We start from the raw sequence: 22,810 nt of genomic DNA, 5'->3' as shown, positions 1-22,810 counted from the left end.
CTCTGAATGCAATCTTGTATTAATTAATAAATTAAATGTTTTCTAAGTTCATATTTCAAAATGTGTAGCTTTATCTTAGATGGACTCATGGCTTTCTTAGACCATACTTGCCCAAAAAAGCTGGCTTCTGAGTAAAAGGGGCCGGCACCTGAATTAGTTTTAGTTTTCAACTCCTGAGAGTGGCCATACAATTATCTGGCTTATCTCCACAAATTTTAGACATTTTTGGCATTTATTCATACACAACTTCAAATCCAGCTCAAACAAAATATTGATAACATGGTTAAATTCAAAAAACTTCTCAAAATAAAAGAAAAAGCCCTTCTCTATTGCTACCATCCAATTTGCTGTTCTAAATGACATCACTTTTCTTTTCCACAATATTATTTTGTGATGGATATATTTATATCATTTTAATTACTTGCAAAAACCACTGATGACCGTGACAAGAATTTGTTCACATGTTAACAATGACAGTGGTTATGATAAAGTGTTTTCATTTCAAATCGTGAAAAAGTAATATGTATTCTCATTCAAGACAAGAAAAAACAGAGGCTGATGACTGACTATACACACTTCAAAAATTTTATAATAGTTTTTTTTTAATATAAACAGATTGTGATGTTCTGTCGCAAAACAAATTATCTGAAGCAGTGGACACTACAAAAAACCCAGATGTATGATCCCGAAATAGGCCCATGTGCATGGAATTCCTTATATTCCAAATCTCAACTACAGTCTCTTTCCTTGAAATACTGTTGTACATTCATCCATAAACCTAAAGAGAAGTGGAAATGCGGAGCGAATTTACAATACCGGACCCCTCCCCGATTTTTGTAATATTTTGCATACTCACTAATTGAGGCCTCCTAATAATGAATTTGAAGTTACAATTTAGGGGTCACGTGTATATATTGCAAAATAAGATAAATTGAGTTGTCCGTGATCGGAACAGACATGCACGACTGCTCATTATTTACTGGAAGATTTTGTTTCCAATGCTTAAAAAATGAAATATACATTCCTGACATAATTGCCTAACCTAACCTTACTGTGAATGGTTCGTGGGGCTATCTGTCAATGGTTTGTGGGACTACCCGTGCATGGTTTTACGACCACAAATTTTAACTATGTTTGCCAAACCTTACCGAGAATGGTCAGTGGGGCTATCCGTGAATGGTTTTCCGCTAATTGTGATAACAAAATGTTAAAAAATCTCATTTTCGTAGCACTTTAACGGCAAATGTTCTTCATCGAAGATGCCATTTTTGTATCCTTCAATGTTATGATCGATACATTGTTGCCAAACATACCTGTAATCAACAACTTTTTTACTGTTCTCTTCCGCCATTCTTACAAGATCCATAATCTCCAAGTATGAAATCAACAGTGTGGCAATGCTGGAGACAGCGTAACTATTTGCGAACGTCAATTGTTCATATCAACAAATATGGTTCCCATACTTGTATCTTGTATACGGAGAATCATTGCAAGAATAGAAAAGCTTATTTTACAACTTCTACATGTTAATGGACAATTTCTACAAATCACCCCAACATGTTAACCTCAGATAAATCGCAACTAATTATTTCGTGAGTATCAGCAGTAACATGGAAATTACAGAAGGGTCCGGTATTGTAAATTCTTGCTGGAAATGCTAACAATATCAAACGTGACATGTATAACCTAACAAAAAATGTACAATGTAGCATTAAATTTAAACATTCCTAACTTGAAAAAATAAAATTACCAAAATAATTAAACCTAACACTACTAATTTAGCAAAAAATTAAATTTACGAGCAGCATAGTAATACACATTTATTACCCCCAACTTAGCAAAAAGAACCACAACTAAGAAAACCATCATGACCATCCCTTATAAGTAGAGGCATGCATATTTCGTTTTTGACAAAAACACGAAATGTGAAATAACACATTGTAGTGTTAATTTTTCATGTTTCCGAAAGTTGAGAGGTGCATTTTCCTACCCTGTTTTGTCACGAAATAATAAGAAATATATTGCAAAATGTGAAATAAACTCTTAAACATGAAATTTAGAGTTTATTTACCAACGCAACACTTTATGAAGTAAGAATTATCCTGGGAGTTATGCAATTCACGGAAAATTGATAAATTCTGCTGTAAATATTTGAGAAGCAAAAATGGACCCCTTTGTACAAGAATAAACTTAATATTCTCGTAAAGACATAAATATGCCATTAGAAGGGATATGTTTATTTTGTGTAGATTTTAAATCAAATTTGGATTATATTTACATTTTTAGAACCAAAATGTCATTTTATATACCGCTTTTTCACAGCTTTAACAGCGAAATTTTATTTTATTTACAGGGTGGCTACTCTAGGACCATGATAAAATTCAAGTATAATTCCCGGTTTTCAAGACAAATTTTCAAAAAAATTCAAGCAATGTTTTCCCTATTTCAACCTTTTGTATTACCGCCTCTCAACACCTACACACATGCACCCGAGATGCCAACAACGAACTTTTGTCTGGGGGGGGGGTACCAGAATAAATGTACCAATAATAATAATAATAATAATGACATTATTATGACTATTATTATTATGATTAGCAGTTGTGGTGGTAGTGTCAAAGACATTATCATCCTTGTAAATTACACAAAAAGTCAGTGTAAAAGCATTTGTGTTGGGACAAACGATTTTAAACATTTCTAAAAAAAACATTCAATTTCACATTCATTAATAATGGAAAACAAGTACACAAACTGTATTTTTGAATGGCAGAAAATGCATGATAAATGCACTCCGAATATTATTCTTTTTGTACATATTCAAAATGCAGTGATGTAAAATACATGGCAACAAAATTGTGTACGTATTCAAAGTTTCTTTAAAAACAAACAAAAAACACACAAACAAACAAAAAAAAAACAGAGAGAGAGAGAGAGAGATATATATAGCATATAGGTCTATTATTGACTACATAATCAATACGTACATCCACCTCATAACAAACCAATAACAAAAATTAAATAAATTGTCTCTCAAATGTGCACGCTCCTTTTCCTTCCAACAATTGTTCATGCATTTAAGACAAAATCCATTAAGAGAGGTCTTATTTCTCTCTCTGGTAATTTACAGTGCATTACAGAAAACATTCATATTGGGAGTGAAGCGAACAAGAAAATTTTAAATCCATTTCTTTGCAAACTAAAAACAATATTGATTTAATAGGGTGCAAATAATTTCATGAGGCGCCATGGCATTCTCTCTTTCACAACTTCTATCATTCGGATTGTTCTGCGGCCAGGGCCAACTCCTGCCGCTCCCTAGGTACGGCTCTGAATTTGATGAGACTAAGAAAAGCAGGAATTGTGAGCTTAAGAAAGTGAGAAAATGTTAAGAATGTATTTTTATTTTCATAAAATTTGAAATCGAAGGGTATAAATGCCCCTCTGTGCCCTCTGCAGGTGACCTTGGTCATCAATGTTTGCCCCCCCTTGCCCTCCTTAGAATTGATTTCCATTCAAGGTTGGGGGGGGCATTGCCCCATGTGGGGTTGCGGCACTGATATGCACACACAAATATGGTAACAATATGAAGTATCTGTGTCATTCAAATGTATCCAAAAATTCTAATTTAATTTCAACGGTAAATTTAAAAAACTTAATTTGAGGTCCTTGCTTTGCATTTGCCATTTCACATACTCAGACTTTGAAATACATCTACAAACACAAGTCACACAAATGTTATGGTATATATTCTAACCTGCAAAAAATTGTTAATTGTGTAAGAATTTCAAGCTCAAATCTACCTAATCACCTTATCTTGCAATAATCTTTCATCTGCCAGATTGCTCTACAAAGGGCAGTAACAAAGAAACAGATCGAGAGAATTCTGTTTTATTTTTTATACAACATTATTTTCCTGAACTGTGAAAATCTCACCTCAGGGCATTTATCAATATGTATCAATTCAATAGGATTTCGATTAATAAAAGTTGCAATTTTCACGTCTACGGAGAAAAATTCAAGCAGAATCCACAAATAATTTCCGGAGACAATAATTAACACAGAATTCCCAGTGAGTAGCCACCTTGATTTACCACCTTTGAATGCAAAAATTGACTCTGTTATTGAACCGAAATTTGGGTGTTCTATATACCAAAAATATGTGCCTCTACTTATAAGATAAAAGAAAACAAAACATAATCACATGCAACTTGGCATCCAATATATTTCCAATTCTTCCGTAAACCATGATAAGCTTTTAAAATTGGTAAAATTTCATAAAAAAAACACTAAATAAGAGCACCAAAAATATATAATTTGGTGTTGGGAAATCAAATAGATATTTTGTAAATTTTTGGGCTAAACTTTCATCCTCATAGAAGGTAAAAATCTCTCATTCTCTATTAAATGACTACCATCTCCTGTCTCCACATCATTACAAAAATTAGTGTGTAGTGCTGTACTTACACATAACTTTCCTCAACAAGTTCTTCTTTGTTGCATTCTGCATCTTCAATGTTTTCTTTCTTGGCAGGTTGCCTAGTGAAAAAGGAGCTGTAAAAAGAAAAATGTGACATGCCTTTAAAACACAATACATTATTGCAGCAGTATTAATTGAGTTTCTTGCAATATTGCTTTCTTTGAAACATATCTGCTGCTCTGTACACATTGATTCATCAATATATTACACATAGGGGCATGAATACTTTGTTTTTAACAAAAACACGAAATATGAAATAACACATTGCAGTGTTAATTCTTCATGTTTTTGAAAAGTGAGAGGTGGATTTTGCTACGTTTTGTCTTGAAATGTTTCAAAATGAACTACAAAATGCGAAATAAACTCTTAAACATGAATCTTACAGTTCATTTACCAACGTGCTCCTTCCGAGGTCTGAATTATCCTTGAGTTATGCAACTCACAGAAAACTGATAAGTTGCGAGGGTTTAATATTAGTCGCAAATATATATTCTTGGTTAAACTTTACTGCCGTGTATCCATCGGAAGTTGTGGTTTGTATGTGGTAAGTCAGCGAGCGTATGTTTATTTTAGTAAGTTGATGGTAGGTGGCTCTGGTGATGTTCAATTAGCTAGTGCTTGGTGTGTAGTCACAGATTGTGTAGTAGCTTGTTATCAGTTGCCGGTTGAGCGTATTTTACTGGTGGGTCATGTTGGTATGGCCTCGGCTTCTACGCCCGCGGACGTTGAATTTGGTGAAACTACTGTAAATTTTCACCAGTTTATGTTCCAGCTAATTGTGATTAGTAAGGTAAGTTTGATTTCTTTTTATTTTGGAGTAGGTAATTTGTGGTTGTAATGTAAATTTTTTAGTTTTCGTTCAATTTTAAATTCGGGTACTCGTAGAAATTTAGATTTAGTGATTTTGATTTGGATTGGTTCGGGGGTGGAGCCCCCAACAGTAGTATAAATGAAGATTTTTTAATTGAAAGTTTTTATTGGAGTGGTTTATTCTTGTGTTTAGTCGTTCCCCCTTGGGTTTACTGGTGTCGTTCCCCCTTGTGTTTACTGGTGTCTTTCCCCCTTGTGTTTACTGGTGTCGTTCCTCTTTGTGTTTACTGGTGTCGTTCCATTTTCATTTTTAAGGCGAATTTCTTCCTTGTGTTTATTGGCGTGTTTCCTCCTCGTGTTTACTGGTGTGGTTCCAATTTCATTTTACTGTGTGTTGAAAGGGGTAAATCATTTATTTTTTTGTCGTTCCCCCTTGTGTTTAGTGGCGTCTTTTTCTCTCGTGTTTACTGGCGTGGTTCCATTTTCATTTTTAAGGCGAATTTCTTCCTTCTGTTTATTGGCGTGTTTCCTCCTCGTGTTTACTGGTGTGGTACCAATTTTATTTTACTGTGTGTTGAAAGGGGTAAATCATTTATTTTTTTGTCGTTCCCCCTTGTGTTTAGTGGCGTCTTTTTCTCTCGTGTTTACTGGCGTGGTTCCATTTTCATTTTTAAGGCGAATTTCTTCCTTGTGTTTATTGACGTGTTTCCTCCTCGTGTTTACTGGTGTGGTACCAATTTCATTTTACTGTGTGTTGAAAGGGGTAAATCATTTATTTTTTTGTCGTTCCCCCTTGTGTTTAGTGGCGTCTTTTTCTCTCGTGTTTACTGGCGTGGTTACATTTTCATTTTTAAGGCGCATTTCTTCCTTGAGTTTATTGGCGTGTTTCCTCCTCGTGTTTACTGGTGTGGTTCCAATTTGATTTTACTGTGTGTTAAAAGGCATAAATCGTTTTTGTTTTCGGAAATTGTTAACTTTGTATTTTCAATATGGCGGTTCGTTTTTGATTGGTTATGATGCGAGTTTGGAATGATGACGTGATTTTCAAAATGGCGGCAGGTACTTCCGGTGGAGTTACTACTGTAAATTTTCACCATATTTTTTTTAATTTTCAGTCAGTTAGATTGTTCTGCAAAGGACACTAACAAGGTAAAGGAACTGAGAGAATTCTGTTTTATTTACCATGCAGCTTTCCTTTCTTTTTCTTCCTCGATAAAAACAATGGCTAAAGTGTATCATCCCAAAAACATGAATTTCAGCTATGAAACATTCCCCCATCACACAAAACACCTTCCCGATGTTCGACAATGCTACAGGAACTTATTACGGTAAGTAGTTTTTTCTGTAAAAATAAATAAATGTGTCCGAAGGATAGTAAACAAGTACCACCGAATCCTTAGCAATGCAGAATACGTAAGTACCAATGTGAAATACCAATGTGAAAAAGATGAAAATAATGGAATTTCAGACGTTTGGCGGTTACTGAAATTTTAATCACAATAATTTATGCGCTGCCAATATTTACATATTACGTAACAACCCTTCACGGGCTGTCAAAAGGCTACAAAATAAAATATTTGACGTAAAATGTTTACGTTATAACTGAACTCCGTGGTTTCATTGTGATGTAAAACTCGGTGTACTGGATAAAAAATCTAGCAATGTACATTTTCTATTTTGTCTGTTAACCTCAACTAGTTCATCGTTATTTCTGTTCATCATAATTCACCTAAGGAAGTAAACAAATGCTATAAATATAAGTTTAAAAACCATACTTACGTTATAGTTTTCTGCGCCATTTCCCGCTCATATCACAGGTTATATATTTTTTTCTTCTTTCTCTTCAAAAGAACTTTCAACTGGATGTAAATAGTAAGTAATCTGTGAAACACGTTGGTCGGTCTCAGAAGCAAGAATGGCAAAACATCATCCTGATCTTATATTTTGCAGAAAACAGCCGGGAGTAGGTAAGAAATAATGATTATATACTATTATTTACCTTCTATATGACCATTATCAGCATTTATCATTCACAATAGTCCAAACCCTGCTGTTTCGATTAACTTAATGCATTACACAGGAAGACGTCGTGCGTACGAATTCTAAATGTGTTCTCGTGTACGTATGTCATGAGATCGTTCTTGTTCTCAACACAGCGGTTAACGGTGACAAGTCAATGATGCAAAATACCTAAATTTTTTTTAAATGTTTGAGGAGTATGAAAAACTAAGTGATGATAAAATTTTGAGTTTTGGGTACTGCTTTACTATACCGGAGACACCTATCAATGATTTATTTCGTAGTTTTTTTAAATTGCTAACGTACTATTCTGCATTGCGGAACATTTCTGTAGGTGAAATAATGAATTTATAACGAAAATAATGTATATTTATTACATTAACGAGTACTTACAGTTGTTCCTTATTTCCCACAAACCATTGACGTTAGCCCAAAATTCACGATAGCCCCACGAATCATCACGGGGACGAGGTATGCCTACTAGGTTAGGTTAGGCCTGTTAGGTTAAGTTCTATTAGCACTCCTTTCGTTCAATTTAGTATATACGGACAATACGAGAGCGTATTGTGCTCTCGTGCAGAGAGCAAATGGCGGCAGCAGCAATAGCGCGTCGGAAATAGATTTTCGTAGAAAACCACATGCTTTCGCATTAAAATGGATCAAAACTATATTCCCGAAAATCAACAACACTACAGAAAATGATTTGCGTAAGTACTTTCTCCTGTAAATTTGAAGAAATCCGTCTCCTATATAATAAAGTGTTACCCTTGAAGGTGCATTCACGGGCTAGAGTCTAGTTTACGTCCTTCTTGCCCGTTTACAAAACCGTGGGTAAATGTCTGTTATATCGGAGACACTTTCCTTCAAATTTACAGGAGAAACTACTTACGGAAATGAGTTTGTTGCATTTATCAAACTTCGTGGAGGTATTTTGTCACTATGGAATGCTGCACAACAGAAAATAAGCACTTTTGATGTATAAAAGTAGCGTTTTGTGCGAAGCGACAACATTATGCCGTTGTTTCCATTATGAACCAGCAGATGGCACGAGTGTTGAAAGTCACACGGTCTCGCGAGAGGAAGAAGTGTTTCCAAACGTGCCTTTTTTTTACCAGAATTTTTTAAATTTTTTTAACTATGCTTACCTAACCTAACCTAACCTTGCCAGAAATGGTTCGGGGGGCTAACGTGAATGGTTTTTGGGGCTATCGTGAATGGTTTTTGGGGCTATCGGGAATGTTTTTTGGAGCTATCCGTCAATGGTTTGTGATGACATAATGAACACGAAAGTAGGTGTTTTTCGGTTAAGAAGGTTGCAACACTGCATGCCCACTCCAAATTGACAAAACACAAGCGCGACGCGTGATGATCCACAGCTGTGCGCGAAATATTCTATGCTCCGCAACGGAAGAAAGGTCCCAAAAGAATTACTCGTAATGTGAAAAATCGAAGTTATTTTCATGTAAAAAGCATAATGGCACCTTCAACTATGTTCCGCAATACACAATTGGTAAGTACGAACCATTTAAAACTGAAAATATCCGATAGAAATGTGTCTCCGATATAATAGACATTTACCCCGTGATAACAGACAGCCGGCGCTCCGGCATCCGTAGGGTAAGTAAGTTTTTCTTTTTACACTTTCTGTCACTAACCATTCACGGGAACGAGGTATGGCTACGAGGTTAGGTTAGGTTCCATTAGCACTCATTTCACCCCTAAATATGTGCTTCATCATCGAAAAATATCCTCCGTATGTTCAATCACGCATATCCGGACAACATCGATTTTTCTCGTCCAGGAAATTTTTCCTCGCCTTGGGATTTACTTTGTTGAATTCCTTATAAAATAACCTTTCCAACGATATATGACACTTATTCCTTAGGAAAAGGACGTAAACGAGACTCTTACCCATTCACTTTTTTTGATGAAAGTAATTGCAATTTTTTTTTAAAAAAAAAAAAGTGTTTTCGTAACTGAAGAACGTACGTTTCCGCAAATGGTTTGTGGGGCTATGTGTCAATGGTTCATAGGTCTATGCGAGAATGGTGTGTGGGCTACGCATATTTTTTTTCTAAACCAATTTTTAACTATTGTAACCTATATGTGACCCTACCTAACCTAACCTAACCTTACCGGAAATGGTTCGTGGGGCTGTGCGTCAATGGTTGAATTTCCGCTATGAAACATTCCCACATCACACAAAACACCTTCCAGATGTTAAACAATGCTACAGGAACTTATTACCGTTAAGTAGTTTCTTCTGTAAAAATGAAGAATATCAGATTAGTACCGTGTTGGTTTTAATTCTGGTAGAATTTCCACCTGATTTGTGGCTTTTGTGTGTTTTCATACAGCAATATTTTGTTTAAAAACACAAGTGATAGGGCTCCAGGATACAATGAATGGGACGAACGCTGTTCACATGACCCAAGTTCCAATACTTTAATTCCAAATTTATCATGATGCACGCGATTTCTTACATGGTTCGATTTCTATTTATGTCTGTTAACAAATACAGTCTTAGTCTTACTCACTGCATGTTTTCTGGAGAACGATTTTTCCCTTCCATATATTCCTGTATGATTCTTTGTTTGAGAGTAGCCATTCGTTTACTTTCATCTTGGATACAGACTGCTGCTGCAATGTACTTCTCGTGCATGGGGTGTGAAGGAGTATTTCGTTGTTAGGTGAGCCAGGTTTGGGGCTCTTATCATTACAATTATTTCCCTAAATGCATTTAAAACACCATCATGGTGGTGCTGGTGTGAAGGATTAAACCCTTTCGAGCCTCCTGTCGGTAGTAGTCTGTGGAATACCTTGTCAATTTCAAGCAGGGATATTTGCGAAAGGTATTTTTTACATCTTCTTTTCGCCAAATACGACTCTTTGGAACTGCATGCAGTACTAATTACTTTCAGAAAGCTTTAAAATTATTTTCACAACCATTTCCACTATTCTGTAATACTTTCTCTTTTTTCTGTGAATGAAATATGCCTTTATCATTAATTTTACTATTTTTTTTGTTAGGATCTCTGCCTGACTTTTGGATTTGTGTGTGTATGCATACAATGATATTTCATTAAAGAGAACAGTGAAAATGCTCCAGGATACGAGGATTTAGACAAGCACTGGTCACACTTTGAGGATAAATATCTGTGATTTGTGCTTTTTGTGTTTTGAAATAAATTTTATGTTCATAAAACAAAAAAATTTTGATTAGATAAGAAAAGTTTAAATTTTCAACTTTGTATGGTCAGTCACTGGCCCCCTATGTAGGAGGGTACTGGTATACTGTGTAGTTTATAAGCTTTCTCAAGGAGTGGAGAAAGATTGGATGAGTGTGTGAATTTTTTAATGGCTACAAGCAGATATAACGAAACCTCTGTCTGGAAAATGGAAAAGGCAAGGTTTCCTTTATCCAGACAGATTATGGCATATCTGCTTGTACCGGTCATTAAAAAATCCTCACACACACACACACACACACCCTCACTCCTTTGACAATTTTTATAATATCCTAGCAGGGCCATTGACCAACTGTACTCTATTGAGAATTCATCATTATTTTTTTAATCAATAGATTTTGGTGTTTTATGTAACAAAATTTATTTCAGTGTGCGGAAACCAAAAATAACCAAGGTATTAGATCCCAAAAGTATGGCCTGAATAATTAAATTAAGAAGAATACCTATCACACACTACTTTGACCAATATTTTCCATGAAAATCCCATCCCATCCACACACAAACCTAACCAAACAATCAGACAGGGGATGCCAAAAATATGTATACATACTTTAACAGTTGATAACTCGCATACTTTTTTGTCTTTAATCAATTTGAAATAATGGGTGAAGTCAGACTAAGCTTTGAACAAAGGAAATTTATCCTAAAGTGGTACTGAAAGTTTGAAAACGAGAATGAAGTGTAAATACAGTTTTGGAGAGAATTTCAAGTAAATCCATCTGTGCAACTTGCCATCAGTCAAATTTAAACAGATGGAACTGTTTAAAACATCAACAAGGAATGCCGGACCCTCTGGCTGAGTGGTTAGAACATCGCGCTGCAACGCCAGAGGTCCTGGGTTTGAATCCCGCTCGGGCATGGTTGTTTGTGAATGTCCATTCATCAATTTCATCACTCATCCCCATCTTCGCAAATTAGCCAAAAGTGGCACTAAAAGCAAGGTTCAATCAATCAACAAGGAATGTTATGGAAGACCTCAGACATTGACGAGCACCACAAAGAAAGAAAAGTTAATGGAAATGCATTGCCACAGTCAAGAACATGTATGAGAAATGAATTTCAAAATGAAGCGTTCGTTGAATTTTGAAGCATTGGTAATGGAAGTTGCAATCCAAGAAGAGTCTATGCTCTCGGTTCTTATGATGTAGACCAGAGAGTGTAGATTTCAGAGTAATACTTGGCAAGCTATGCCACACAGATGAATTGTTCGAAGTGGTTAAAAAAAATACCCGGCCTATCCCAGACTTCATTCCACTAGACTTTTTGTACAGTTCAAATTGCAGTACAGCTTAAGTTAGCAAATGATTTTTTTATCAACGTTGTGAACATTCCATAGAACCAGTAACAATTTCTTACTCCTTGTCCCCGAACCCTCCATTTCCCACTTTCTCACATGATTTAGCGATGTTTTGAATACAGTGATGCTCAGCTTCTTATAGATTGATTGATTTGCTTTATTTTACTTCGCCTTTTTTTGCCACTTTTGGCTAATGTGCGAAGATGGGGATGAGTGATGATATGATGAGTGAACACTCACAAACATCCATGCCCAGGCCGGGATTCGAACCCTGGACCCCTGGCATTGTAGCAAGATGTGCCAACCACTCCGCCACAGTGGCCGGCTCAGCTTCTTATAGTATGCACAATTGCTAGCAGGTGGTTTTCTGGCACCTAGCTCTGAAGAAGATTTTTCGAGCACTGAACATTACATACCCACATGCAACTTCCTTCAAACACATTTCATAAACAACACTCCAAATGACAATGCATCATAAGTTTCCTACATATGGCTCATATCACAGGGAGTTGACATTGATGCAACGCTGTGATAAGTAGTATCAAATGAAACCACTCATTACTCTGTTTGTTAAAAACAGCAGAAATCATTGCTCTAGAACATAATCTTTGACTATGTAAAAATTTCCACTTTCTATCAGCCATATGGAGGGTCAAGAGCACCAATGAGAAGTATCACAGTAGTGAGAAACTTGTTTCTACATGGTCATATTTGATTTCACTATTAGTAATTGTCTTGATACATTATTCCACAAGTTGATGCTAACAGATAGCCCAAATTCCTTTTGATTAATCCCAATTTCATCATGCTACATCCCTATTTTTTCATGGCTCGATTTCTATTGATGTCTGAGTTTTAGCGATTACTGCCAGTACTTACTGCAGAATGGTTTTTCACTTCGTATAGTCCTGTATAATACTTCTCTTGCTACCTGCCATTCGTTTACTGTCATCTTAGTTATGGACTGCTGCCGCCATCTAGCTCACATGTGTGGGGTGTGAAGGGCTTTTCTGAATCAGTCCATTTACCATTCTGTGCTATTGTGTAGTTTCCAATTGCCAAAAATGTGCCTAAATGCTTTTGTAGTTATGTTAGGAATGTCTCGAGCATGACACCCTTTCGAGCCTCATGTTAAGGGCCAGAAGCGAGTAAATACTGGAGTACTTTGTGGATGGGAATCGGATAATATATTTACTTCTATTCTGTGATACCTTTTCTCTTATTTATGAATGAAAAATGCCTTGTCGATGACAATTGCAGGTGTTTGCATAAGTAGATTTTATGTCTTTTTCCGCCAATAAATTGCACTTTTCCAAACCATGATAATTACTTTCACCAAGGTTGATATTTACTGTAACAATCAGTTCCACAGTTCTGCTGTACTTCGTCTTTCTACTATGAAAAAATCACTAGACATTCAGAACTGTTACCCTAATTGAGATTTTATTTAATGACATTCAACTGTTCTGATTTAATTGTCATTTTTTCTCTCTGTTTCAGCTATTGGACGCCTCTGTGAGAAGTGTGATGGAAAGTGTGTGATATGTGACTCATACGTTAGACCTTGCACCTTGGTGAGAATCTGCGATGAGTGCAACTATGGATCATACCAAGGCCGTTGTGTGATCTGCGGAGGTCCTGGCGTTTCTGATGCATACTACTGCAAGGAGTGTACAATTCAGGAAAAAGATGTAAGTAAGAAGGTCTTGCTTTCATATGCTGGTTGACATTTCAACTCAAAATATAGGTTGTGGACGTACATGCAACTGTGCGAAAGATACTTTTAAAAATCTGTAAAATCCCAAGCTGGGCATGGGTGTTTCTTTGTGAGTATCACTTCATCAGTTGCATCTCGTGATTGGTTTGGGCCTCCCCGATGGCGCAGTGGTAGTGTTGTTGTTGCCTTGTAATCAAGGGGTCCCGTGTTCGATACCCGGTGCAGGCACAAGTGGTTCGGATCCCACTTTAAACTGTAGGCCCAGTCCCAATTAGCCTTACTGTGCATAAAGTGGACTTAAACACCAAATCAATCAATCTCATGATTGGCTCATGCTCCAATTGTACAATTTCAATATGATTGTTGTGTAGACGAATTTTCACATTAATAAAATACTATAAACACTTACAATCACGTACCAAACAGGTTTTCTGATTACTTACTCCATCTTCTTTGTCAAAGCATTTTTTCTACCCTTCCTGTATGCTTGCTTGAGATTTGGTGCTCTTAGCAGTATAATTGCACCACTGCATATTTACAGTGTTACTATTTGTATGCTTTGAGTAGATTACAGTTGACAGATTGACAAACTCTGCCAAATCCTCCGTGTTGGTCACTTTTTGCTTGTTTACTTTATCACATACACTTCTTGTTTGCCTCAATTTCTGGATGAGTTTCACCACTGCACTATTGGTCGCCTTTCGGGAGTGTCTGTGGTTAAAGTCTGCTGCATCTTCCCATGCACTCCTTCCACTACATCGTAAGATAGTGCCAATTGATAAGTACCAACCATTATCTTTGTAAGCTGCCACTTTGTTAAAGCAATTTGAGTCTAGAGAGTTGTGAATACTCACCTGTGCTTATGAGCCTTTTTGTCTGATAATTACATCTCTTGTGAGAGGATGGAGAGTTGGTCTCTACTCTCGACAATACAGGGTGGACATAGGAGAGATTGGGTGAAAATTTCTTCTTGAGCCACTCCTGACTGGTAGTCCTTAAAGATCACAGAATATGTCCATTAAACACGAACACCAAGTGTAGACAAAAAGAGAGTAAAGGTAAAAGATAAAAAGGTAAAGTGCTCCCCTGTGCATAGCACCATGCCATGAAGGCGTATAGGGGGTGTGGGGGTAACGCCCTACACTTTCTTAATCCGGTCGTGAGTGGGGGTGATGTGATCAGCATCACGCCCCTGACCACCTTTACCCCCCAGGGTTTCCCCCAGGTACCCATGTTATTCGACGCTGGGTGGGTGCCGGGGCCGCTTCCATCGTTAGAAAAGTTTCTGGATTTGAACCGGCCGGGGATCGAACCCGGGACCTTTAGCATGGTAGTCTAGACGCGTTACCGACTGAGCCACCACTGAGTTTCAATTAAAATAGTAAATTCAATTTAGATTTGCATTTCGGCAGCTGCTTTACGGTGTTCGGCCTGAAGAACTGTTGCCCCATGGGGTTCAATTTAGTTTGTGTGTTGTTTGGGAAAAGAAAATTCAAGAGGTACTTCTCTGATATATCTATTAAAAATAGTAAAAATCCAGTGTGGAGAAACTAAAGGGAAGGATTTTTTTGGGGGGTAGGTCACTTTAAAATTGACATATACATACATAGGTATAAGCATGAATTAAGCACACGTTTTGAGGGTAAATAAATATATATGATTATAGAATAATACTATAAGAAACAATCTTACAATAATTGTACAAAATTATAACGAATCATGCTTTCAGACAAGTCGCTTTCCTGATGAAACCATTTTTTTTTCCTTTCAGCCTCTACAAATGTTCACTTTTCGCCTATTGTCTGGCATTTCTTGGAATGTAGCTGTGTAAAACTGGCCTACCCTACTTTCCTGTTTTAATATTTTATGAACTAAATTATATAGAATCCGGCTGTGCTTAACAGTACAGTGGATTTTCCTCCTTCTATGAACTGGTTGCATTACGTTTATCATCAGTATACATACATGCTTTCTTTTTTGGCCAACAATAATTGACATACGGTAGCTTAACAAAAAGTTGGTGCATTAGATAAGTTTCACATGAGAGAAGAGTTAGTTTGGTTGGTAGCAGAAGGAAATATGACAGTTTGTGTTGTATGCCATTCCATCTTTTGTGCTCCGGGGCAAGAAGAGGTGCAAGTGATGATATTGTTTTTGGTGTCCGAAGGTGCATGTGCATTGAGCGCAAAATTGTTGAATCAATGAAAATACCACTTTCGCAACTGCTACTGCTATGGCTGATAAGGAATTTAAATACAACATGGGCATGTTTGGCTGTTGTCATAACACTACATCCCATAGCTTTTCAGTTACCTAACAGCTACTCTTTCCCAGTATGAAAATGGATTTGGCTGCAAACAGAATCAGGAGACTGGATTTTCTGGTTTTACTATCCACATTCCGAATAGTAAAAAATTCAGATTTTACTCACCCTGCATATATATTGTTACTGAGGATGTTTTGAATGGCACATATATTCATGTTCTGCTCAAGTAAATGCAGAAGATGCAGTCCTGGTCTTGAAATCTGAGGCCTAAGAGACAACTTCTTGAATATGTGTTAACAAAAATTCAAGCCATTTTCACACCTCAACAGCAGTCAGAAATAAGTTGGAACAGAGACTCAAAAGTAAAGACTGTGATAACTAAATCAGGATGTCTGGTAGCTGTATCACCAATCACGTAGTGGTAACACTGTTGCTTTTTAAGCAAGGCATCCTGGGGTCAATTTTCACTAATGAATAGAGTTGGAAGTGGTGGGGGGAAAAACCGGAGTATTTTCAGTGGCTTTTTTGGTTGGGCTTTTTTCACAAAAGTGTCTCAAATCAATGAAAATACAGGAGTTGGCAGTATTTTTCCTGTTCCATGGTTTTCATTTATCTCCCTACTGTAAAATAGACACTCATTTCTAAATATAAAATACAATTTACAATATGAAATTCGTAGCTAGATATAAACAGTGTTTCAAAAAGGCTGGCTCTTTTGAATGGGCTGTTTTTTCTGAGTGTTATCTTAATATTTTGGTAGGCTTATTAAATATATCTATCTAGTATAAACATATTCACGTAACTAGAGTAGTTTTGTATGTGTTTTTAATAGAACCTAATAGTATGATATGATTTTCAATGTTTGAATTTGTTATGTGAACACGTTCATGAAGCAAAAAAGAAAATACTGCTCTACCTTTTGAAAATCTAGTATCAGATCTCTTTACATTAAATTTTGTGTTCAGTAAAATATATATTTGTATTCTGGCTTTCCAGTACATCATGTATAATTTGGTTAAATGGCCACTAAACCTAGTCATGGAGCAACTAGTGATGTATTTTGGCTTCTTGGTGCAGTGGTTCTCAACCTTTGTGAGACCACAGCCCAGTAATTTATTTCTTACAAGTAAATGCCCTGATTCCAACTATTCACTCATAAATACATTTCTGATCTTTAAACTTTATATGGAAATTAATATATCAAGCATGACATAATCATAGTTCAATTATGTATAGACTTGCTGTCAAGTATAAAATTAGATTTAGAAAATTAGTCGTCAATCCTGGTGGAACGGACTTTTTGCACCCTGGCAGTTACTGGCAATAAAACTGAAGTATAGACGCAAATAAGAATGGCCGCAAAAATCTGGACTAGACCTACAGTTTGAAATTAGATCCGAGGCACTCTGCCTCCGCTGAGCATTGAACATCAGACCTCTTCTTATTACAAGGCAACACTCCAGAGGGTCATTCATGATTATTAAAGGAATCTTCTATCAAAAAGCCGTCCTTTTTCCAACAAGAGTACTTGCAATTTATTCTCTGTGATTTACAGGCTAGATGAAATCTTAATGTCTGATGAAGTAGCTAACAAGCTTGTCAAGTATAGAGAACATTCAGACTGAAGCAACACATGACAGTAGGGTTGGGGGGGGGGGGGTCACATTGATGTGGCAAGTGACATGGACCCCTTCAGTCTGTAAGCAAGCATTCACATGCACAAACAAGACTGAAGCTATATGATGCGTGCCAATGAAGGAGCTTTCAGACTGAAGTCACAGATGACAAACGAAGCAGTCTCCTTCAGTATAAAGCAAAATGTTCACCATGCATGCAAGAACAACAGACCGAAGCGGCATGATGCACACCATTGAGAAAACAGTTGTTGTCGCCTTTCTGTTCAAAAGGTAGAATGAATTACTGAAATAAAGTGAAATTATTCAGAGAAGTGACACGTGTCACTTGTTGGTTCGGTCTGAAAGTTCCCTGAGAAAACGGTAGAGGCAAAGTGACAAGCAACACTTGCAGCTTATGTTGCTTGTTCGAAAGGTTGCATTTACTTGGGTTCCAAGAGCCACGAGTCACTTCCATCTCAAAGCTCTGTTAGACAGGGTATATACACAAATTCACAAAATACCTATACTTCTGCATGTTTAGTTTCAACCCTAGCTTACCCATGCTATAAGAGAAACTTACATACCGGGAGGCGGCTCACAAACCCACACTTTTTTTTATCACTAAAATTCAAGAAATCATTTTATTATTGAATCGATGCTTCCGGTGCTGATTATACAGTGTATACACAAATGAATGGTGCGCTTCTATACGCCTTCATGGCATGGTGCTCAGCACAGGGGAACGCTTTACTTTTTTACTTTGCTTTTAAATGTCAATATAAAAGAATATTATATATTTTGTTTTATTTATTTATTTTTTTTTTTTGGCATTTATAACCTCACCATTCATTTCTGTATACCCTGTATATATTCTGTCTAAAAGTACTGGGAATTGTTAAATGAAACGCACAATTTTAATTTATTCATCAATATGTATTTTGTCGCTTTGAAAGTAGGCCCCATTTGATGGAACACACATATGCCAGCATTTTTTCCAGTCTTGGAAACCTTTTTATAGGCACTTTCCAGTATGGCCTTCAGCCCCTTCCACGAATTTTGCTTTATGGCTTCAATCGAGTCAAAACGGGTACCCCGGAGCGGCATTTTTAGTTTTGGGAACATAAAGAAGTCGCACAGGGCCAGATCTGGTGAATACGGTGGTTGATCAATGGTATTTATTGTGTTTTTGGCCTTAAATTTGGTCACAACTGTTGCTCCATGCGATGGTGCATTATCGTCGTGTAAAATCAACGAATTGTTATCCACAAATCTGGCCATTTCTGATTTTCTCACGCAAACACTTCAATATAGCCAAATAGTATTATTTATTGACCATCTGTCCCTCTGGAACGAATTCATGATGCACCAAACCACGGATATCGAAGAAAACAATGAGCATCACCTTGACTTTTGAGCGAATTTGACGTGGTTTTTTCTGTTTCGGCTCGTCTTTTGTCCTCCATTATGATGACTGTTGACTTGTTTGCATGTCAAACTCGTAGACCCATGTCTCGTCACCAGTTATGATGCGTTCCATGAATGTGGGATCAGAATTGGCACGATCCAGCATGTCTCAAGAGACCTGCTCATGGTACTGTTTTAAAGAAAATTCAGCTCTCTTGGAACAAGCCATGCAGCGACGTGTCTCATGCCCAAAACATGCAGCGACACGTCTCATGCCCAAAATATCCACCAAAATCGAACGAACAGAATCATGAGAGATGTTAAGGTCACTAGCTATCTCTCTTAAGCTGGAATGGTGATTATCGAGCACAATTTCCCTCACTTTTTTGATCTTTTCATCGGTTGAAGAGGTCGAAGGTCGTCCAGAACGAAGCGTCTTCGACGATCTCTCGGCCCTTGTTGAATGCTTTGTACCACTGGTAAGCCCATATTTTTGATAAAACTGATTCACCATAAGTCTTTTCTAACATTTTTAGCGAGTCAGCATGAAATTCGGTTCGCAATACAAAATTTAAGGCAAACTCTTTTGTTCAATAATTTCGTTCATTGTAAAAATCGTGATGCACCACTGAAGTGGACTGATTCAACCAGCTTCTGTAAACAAACTGGTTGACAGATCGCGCTCATGTTTGGCATAGTAATTAAGTACAGTTCTACCAACTTACGGGAAAAAAAATTTAAAAGATCATTAGCGCGGGCATTTTAAATTACAAATTCCCGGTACTTTTTTGACAGAAGGTATGTGCAGTTATTTATTAATTATAATAATTACAAAAATTACTATCATTAATAAAAAAATAATAACCAATTATTGCATGAGTGTGTCACATATATTTTATCATTCACTAAAGCTCACAAAATTCATATTATCATTTTATTAATGCTTTTTAGTTTGTAGAATTGCGGTTGTTTATTAAATATATTAATTACAATAATTACCATCATTACCAACCAATTGTACACTGTCACTGGCATGAGTGTGTCGAATGAGACACATTCAAACATGGTGCCTGATATGCGCACCAAGTGCATTTTGCCTTCTAATTACATTACATTTGTTTTTATGAACAAAAGTAATAATTAAATATTGGGAGCATCCTAGGAAACAATGTAATTTATTTCCAAAAAGTTGAAAAATCTAAAAAATTGAGGTGCTGGGCCTGCAAGCCCCCTCCCTCCTCCCCTATCAGTAACCTAGGGTTAAAATTGTATCTGAACCATTGTGCAATATTTGTCCACTAAGATTGGCCAATATCTGTCTCTTGGCTGCTACATCATGTAAATGTCTATTAGCTACTTGTAAAATCTGTCACTACAAACGTGTAAACTCATAATAGTAACTTCGAGTGAAATTGGTTAGCTCTAATTGGTAAAAAGCCAAAATTTCCTTTTTTTTTTTCTTCAAAAAAGCCTGCTTTTTATCGGGAAAAACCGTCCATTAAAAAAAGGCGGCTTTTTTGCAACTCTACTAATGAACAGTAATAAACAACTGTGACAATAAATTTATTCTCAGAGGGGTGAAATTTTCATTAAAACTACAAATTTTTAAAATTTAGCTCTTTGGAAAGAAGATTCAGAAAATCCTGACCTCCTTCAGTTGGCGGATTGTTTGTGTAGAAGTGTGTCATTGATCATTTAAATTTAAGTAAAAAAAAATGTAGTCATTGCATTCACATTGTGCAATTGATAATGATATTTAAAGAACATGAGTAATGAAGGTTACCGGATATCCTGATTTAGTTCTGCTGTACTTGGGATTTTTTTCTTTTCTAATTTATTTACTTCTAAACTGTGAGGGGGCAAATGCTGAACTAAATGAGGTTTCTTAAATAGTTTCAACTCCCTGTTCGTGTTTGTTTCTATGTTTAGAATGCCTCAGAAATAGGTGAACATTTCGTCTTCTATTAAAATGGAAATTTGTCATGTCTTTTGTAAGTTTATTTCTCATGAAGAGTATCTTCATTTTAAGCTTCTTGCCTTCACAGGCTGTTGATTGTGTACAGCAGCAGCAACAGTGAAGGGAAAGAACAAACTACAGGGCTAGCATAAATGATTCTTTTGTTTTGAAAAGGCTATATTTTCAAAAGTATTACACGTACACACGTGAAAGGTATGAAAAGCACCACAAACTCACCAAGTTTATACACCCTCTACAAATGTTCGATATGTGCCCCTTTGGTTACACGACACACGTCCAGACGATACTCGAGCTCATTCCATACATTTTGTAGCATAGTCCTGTCAATGGTCTGCACTGCAGCACTGATGCGTTCTTTGAGCTCGACTAAGGATTACGGTAGTGGGGGTACGTAAACAAAGTTCTTAACGTACCCCCACAGGAAGAAGTCGCAGGGCGTTAAATCAGGAGATCTGGGAGGCTAGGGGAACAAAGCTAGTTCATCCTCACAAATACGCCCCATCCAGCGATGCGGAAGTTCATCATTTAGGTAGTCATGAACTGGGATGTTCCAATGAGGGGGTGCCCCGTCTTGTTGGAAGACAAAATCCCTGAAGTCAACACTGAGTTGCGGGAACAACCACAACTGCAACATATCCAGGTAACATTTACCGGTCACAGTTTGCTCAGCGAAGAAAAACGGCCCATACATCTTTGTTTGTGACACTGCACAGAAAACATTCACCTTTGGTGAATCTCTTTCAACTGTCACGACTGCACGTGGATTTTCCGTGCCCCAGAATTGTAACAAAGTAGGAAGTAAAGAATGCATCAGTGCTGCAGTGCAGACCATTGACAGGACTATGCTACAAAATGTATGGAATGAGCTCGAGTATCGTCTGGACGTGTGTTGTGTAACCAAAGGGGCACATATCGAACATTTGTAGAGGATGTATAAACTTGGTGAGTTTGTGGTTCTTTTCATATATCTTTCATGTGTGTACGTGTAATACTTTTGAAAATATACCCTTTTCAAAATGAATGAATCATTTATGCTAGTCCTGTATAACCGAGGAGTAGAATGGAGTCAGGCCATTTTCCTCCCTCCTATAACATGATGTTGGGTGAGCTCCTCTCTCCTAAAGTTCTTATTTCATGATCCATGTGGTTTATGTCTAATCTATCTTCTGTATTTCACAACTCATATTATCAACTTGTGCTGTTTGTTTCCAGAGAGACGGATGTCCAAAAATTGTGAACTTAGGAAGCTCCAAAACAGATCTCTTCTACGAGAGGAAGAAGTATGGCTTCAAGAAAAGGTGACAAGTCTCAGCAGAAGAAACCTTCCCTCCAGTCAGTACAAATCCAGGGTGGTACAGTATACTTGGAAGTTCATCATACATTGCGATATGTTGGACCAAACAAGAGAAAGAGCAGCAAGCGATGTTCATTGTGAAGACTTCAAAGGTTTTGAATTCAAACCTGAACATGAAGTGTTTTTTTTTTTTTTTAACTGAAGTGTATCTTGTGGCTAAATAATATTGTGTTTGTTAGTGAAACTGTTTTCTTGCTATTTTTTTTACCTTAATTTGCTACCATAATTTTTTTTTTAATGATAAAAGCCAAGTCAGGTTCCCAGGAATTCCCGCAAATCCATTGAAATCTGCCTATATTCCATCACTTGGATTTTGCAAAACATTTACTTTCACATACAAATGGAACAGAACTTGCAGGTTCTTTTTTGGTCTTTTCATTTTATTCAAAGTAAAAAAATACTAATCACATGTAACAATAGATTTAAATCAGAATCTGACAATATTGCATGAGGTTTTATTTTGTGGAGCTAAATTGTATTGGCCACTGTACATATCTGGAAAATAATGATATTGTGGAACTGAAAGTATACTCCTTGCTATGCGTGTCTGGTGACTTTTCATTGTGTGTTGCATGAGTTCCACCACTGCTGAGATTATGGATTAATATGTGTATCAAAACTTTT

At 36.8% G+C, this 22,810-nt stretch overlaps 2 protein-coding genes across 2 annotated transcripts in view; one reads left to right on the top strand and one right to left on the bottom strand.

The window, feature by feature from the left end:
- DNAlig1 (DNA ligase 1) overlaps positions 1 to 7,098 on the bottom strand; it is a 52,846-nt gene extending 45,748 nt beyond the window's left edge. The window contains exons 1-2 of the mRNA XM_083136009.1: positions 7,067 to 7,098; positions 4,465 to 4,551 (exon numbers count right to left, since the gene is read on the bottom strand). Of these exons, the coding sequence (XP_082992135.1) occupies positions 4,465 to 4,551; positions 7,067 to 7,086 (107 nt within the window). The 5' untranslated portion in view covers positions 7,087 to 7,098. The remainder of the gene's footprint in view (positions 1 to 4,464; positions 4,552 to 7,066) is intronic.
- Positions 7,099 to 7,149: 51 nt separating this feature from the next.
- Phf5a (PHD finger protein 5a) lies at positions 7,150 to 22,374 on the top strand. The gene is made up of 3 exons (XM_083136010.1): positions 7,150 to 7,254; positions 13,352 to 13,542; positions 22,045 to 22,374. Exons 1-3 carry the CDS (start codon positions 7,203 to 7,205, stop codon positions 22,132 to 22,134), a joined length of 333 nt encoding a protein of 110 aa, XP_082992136.1. The 5' UTR covers positions 7,150 to 7,202; the 3' UTR covers positions 22,135 to 22,374.
- The last annotated feature ends 436 nt before the right edge of the window (positions 22,375 to 22,810 follow it).

Source organism: Lepisma saccharinum, chromosome 14, assembly GCF_977018435.1.
Source record: "Lepisma saccharinum chromosome 14, izLepSacc3.1, whole genome shotgun sequence".
Taxonomy (NCBI): Eukaryota; Metazoa; Arthropoda; class Insecta; order Zygentoma; family Lepismatidae; genus Lepisma; species Lepisma saccharinum.
Note: the sequence above shows the minus strand (reverse complement) of the source record. Positions and strands in the feature narration are given on the sequence as shown.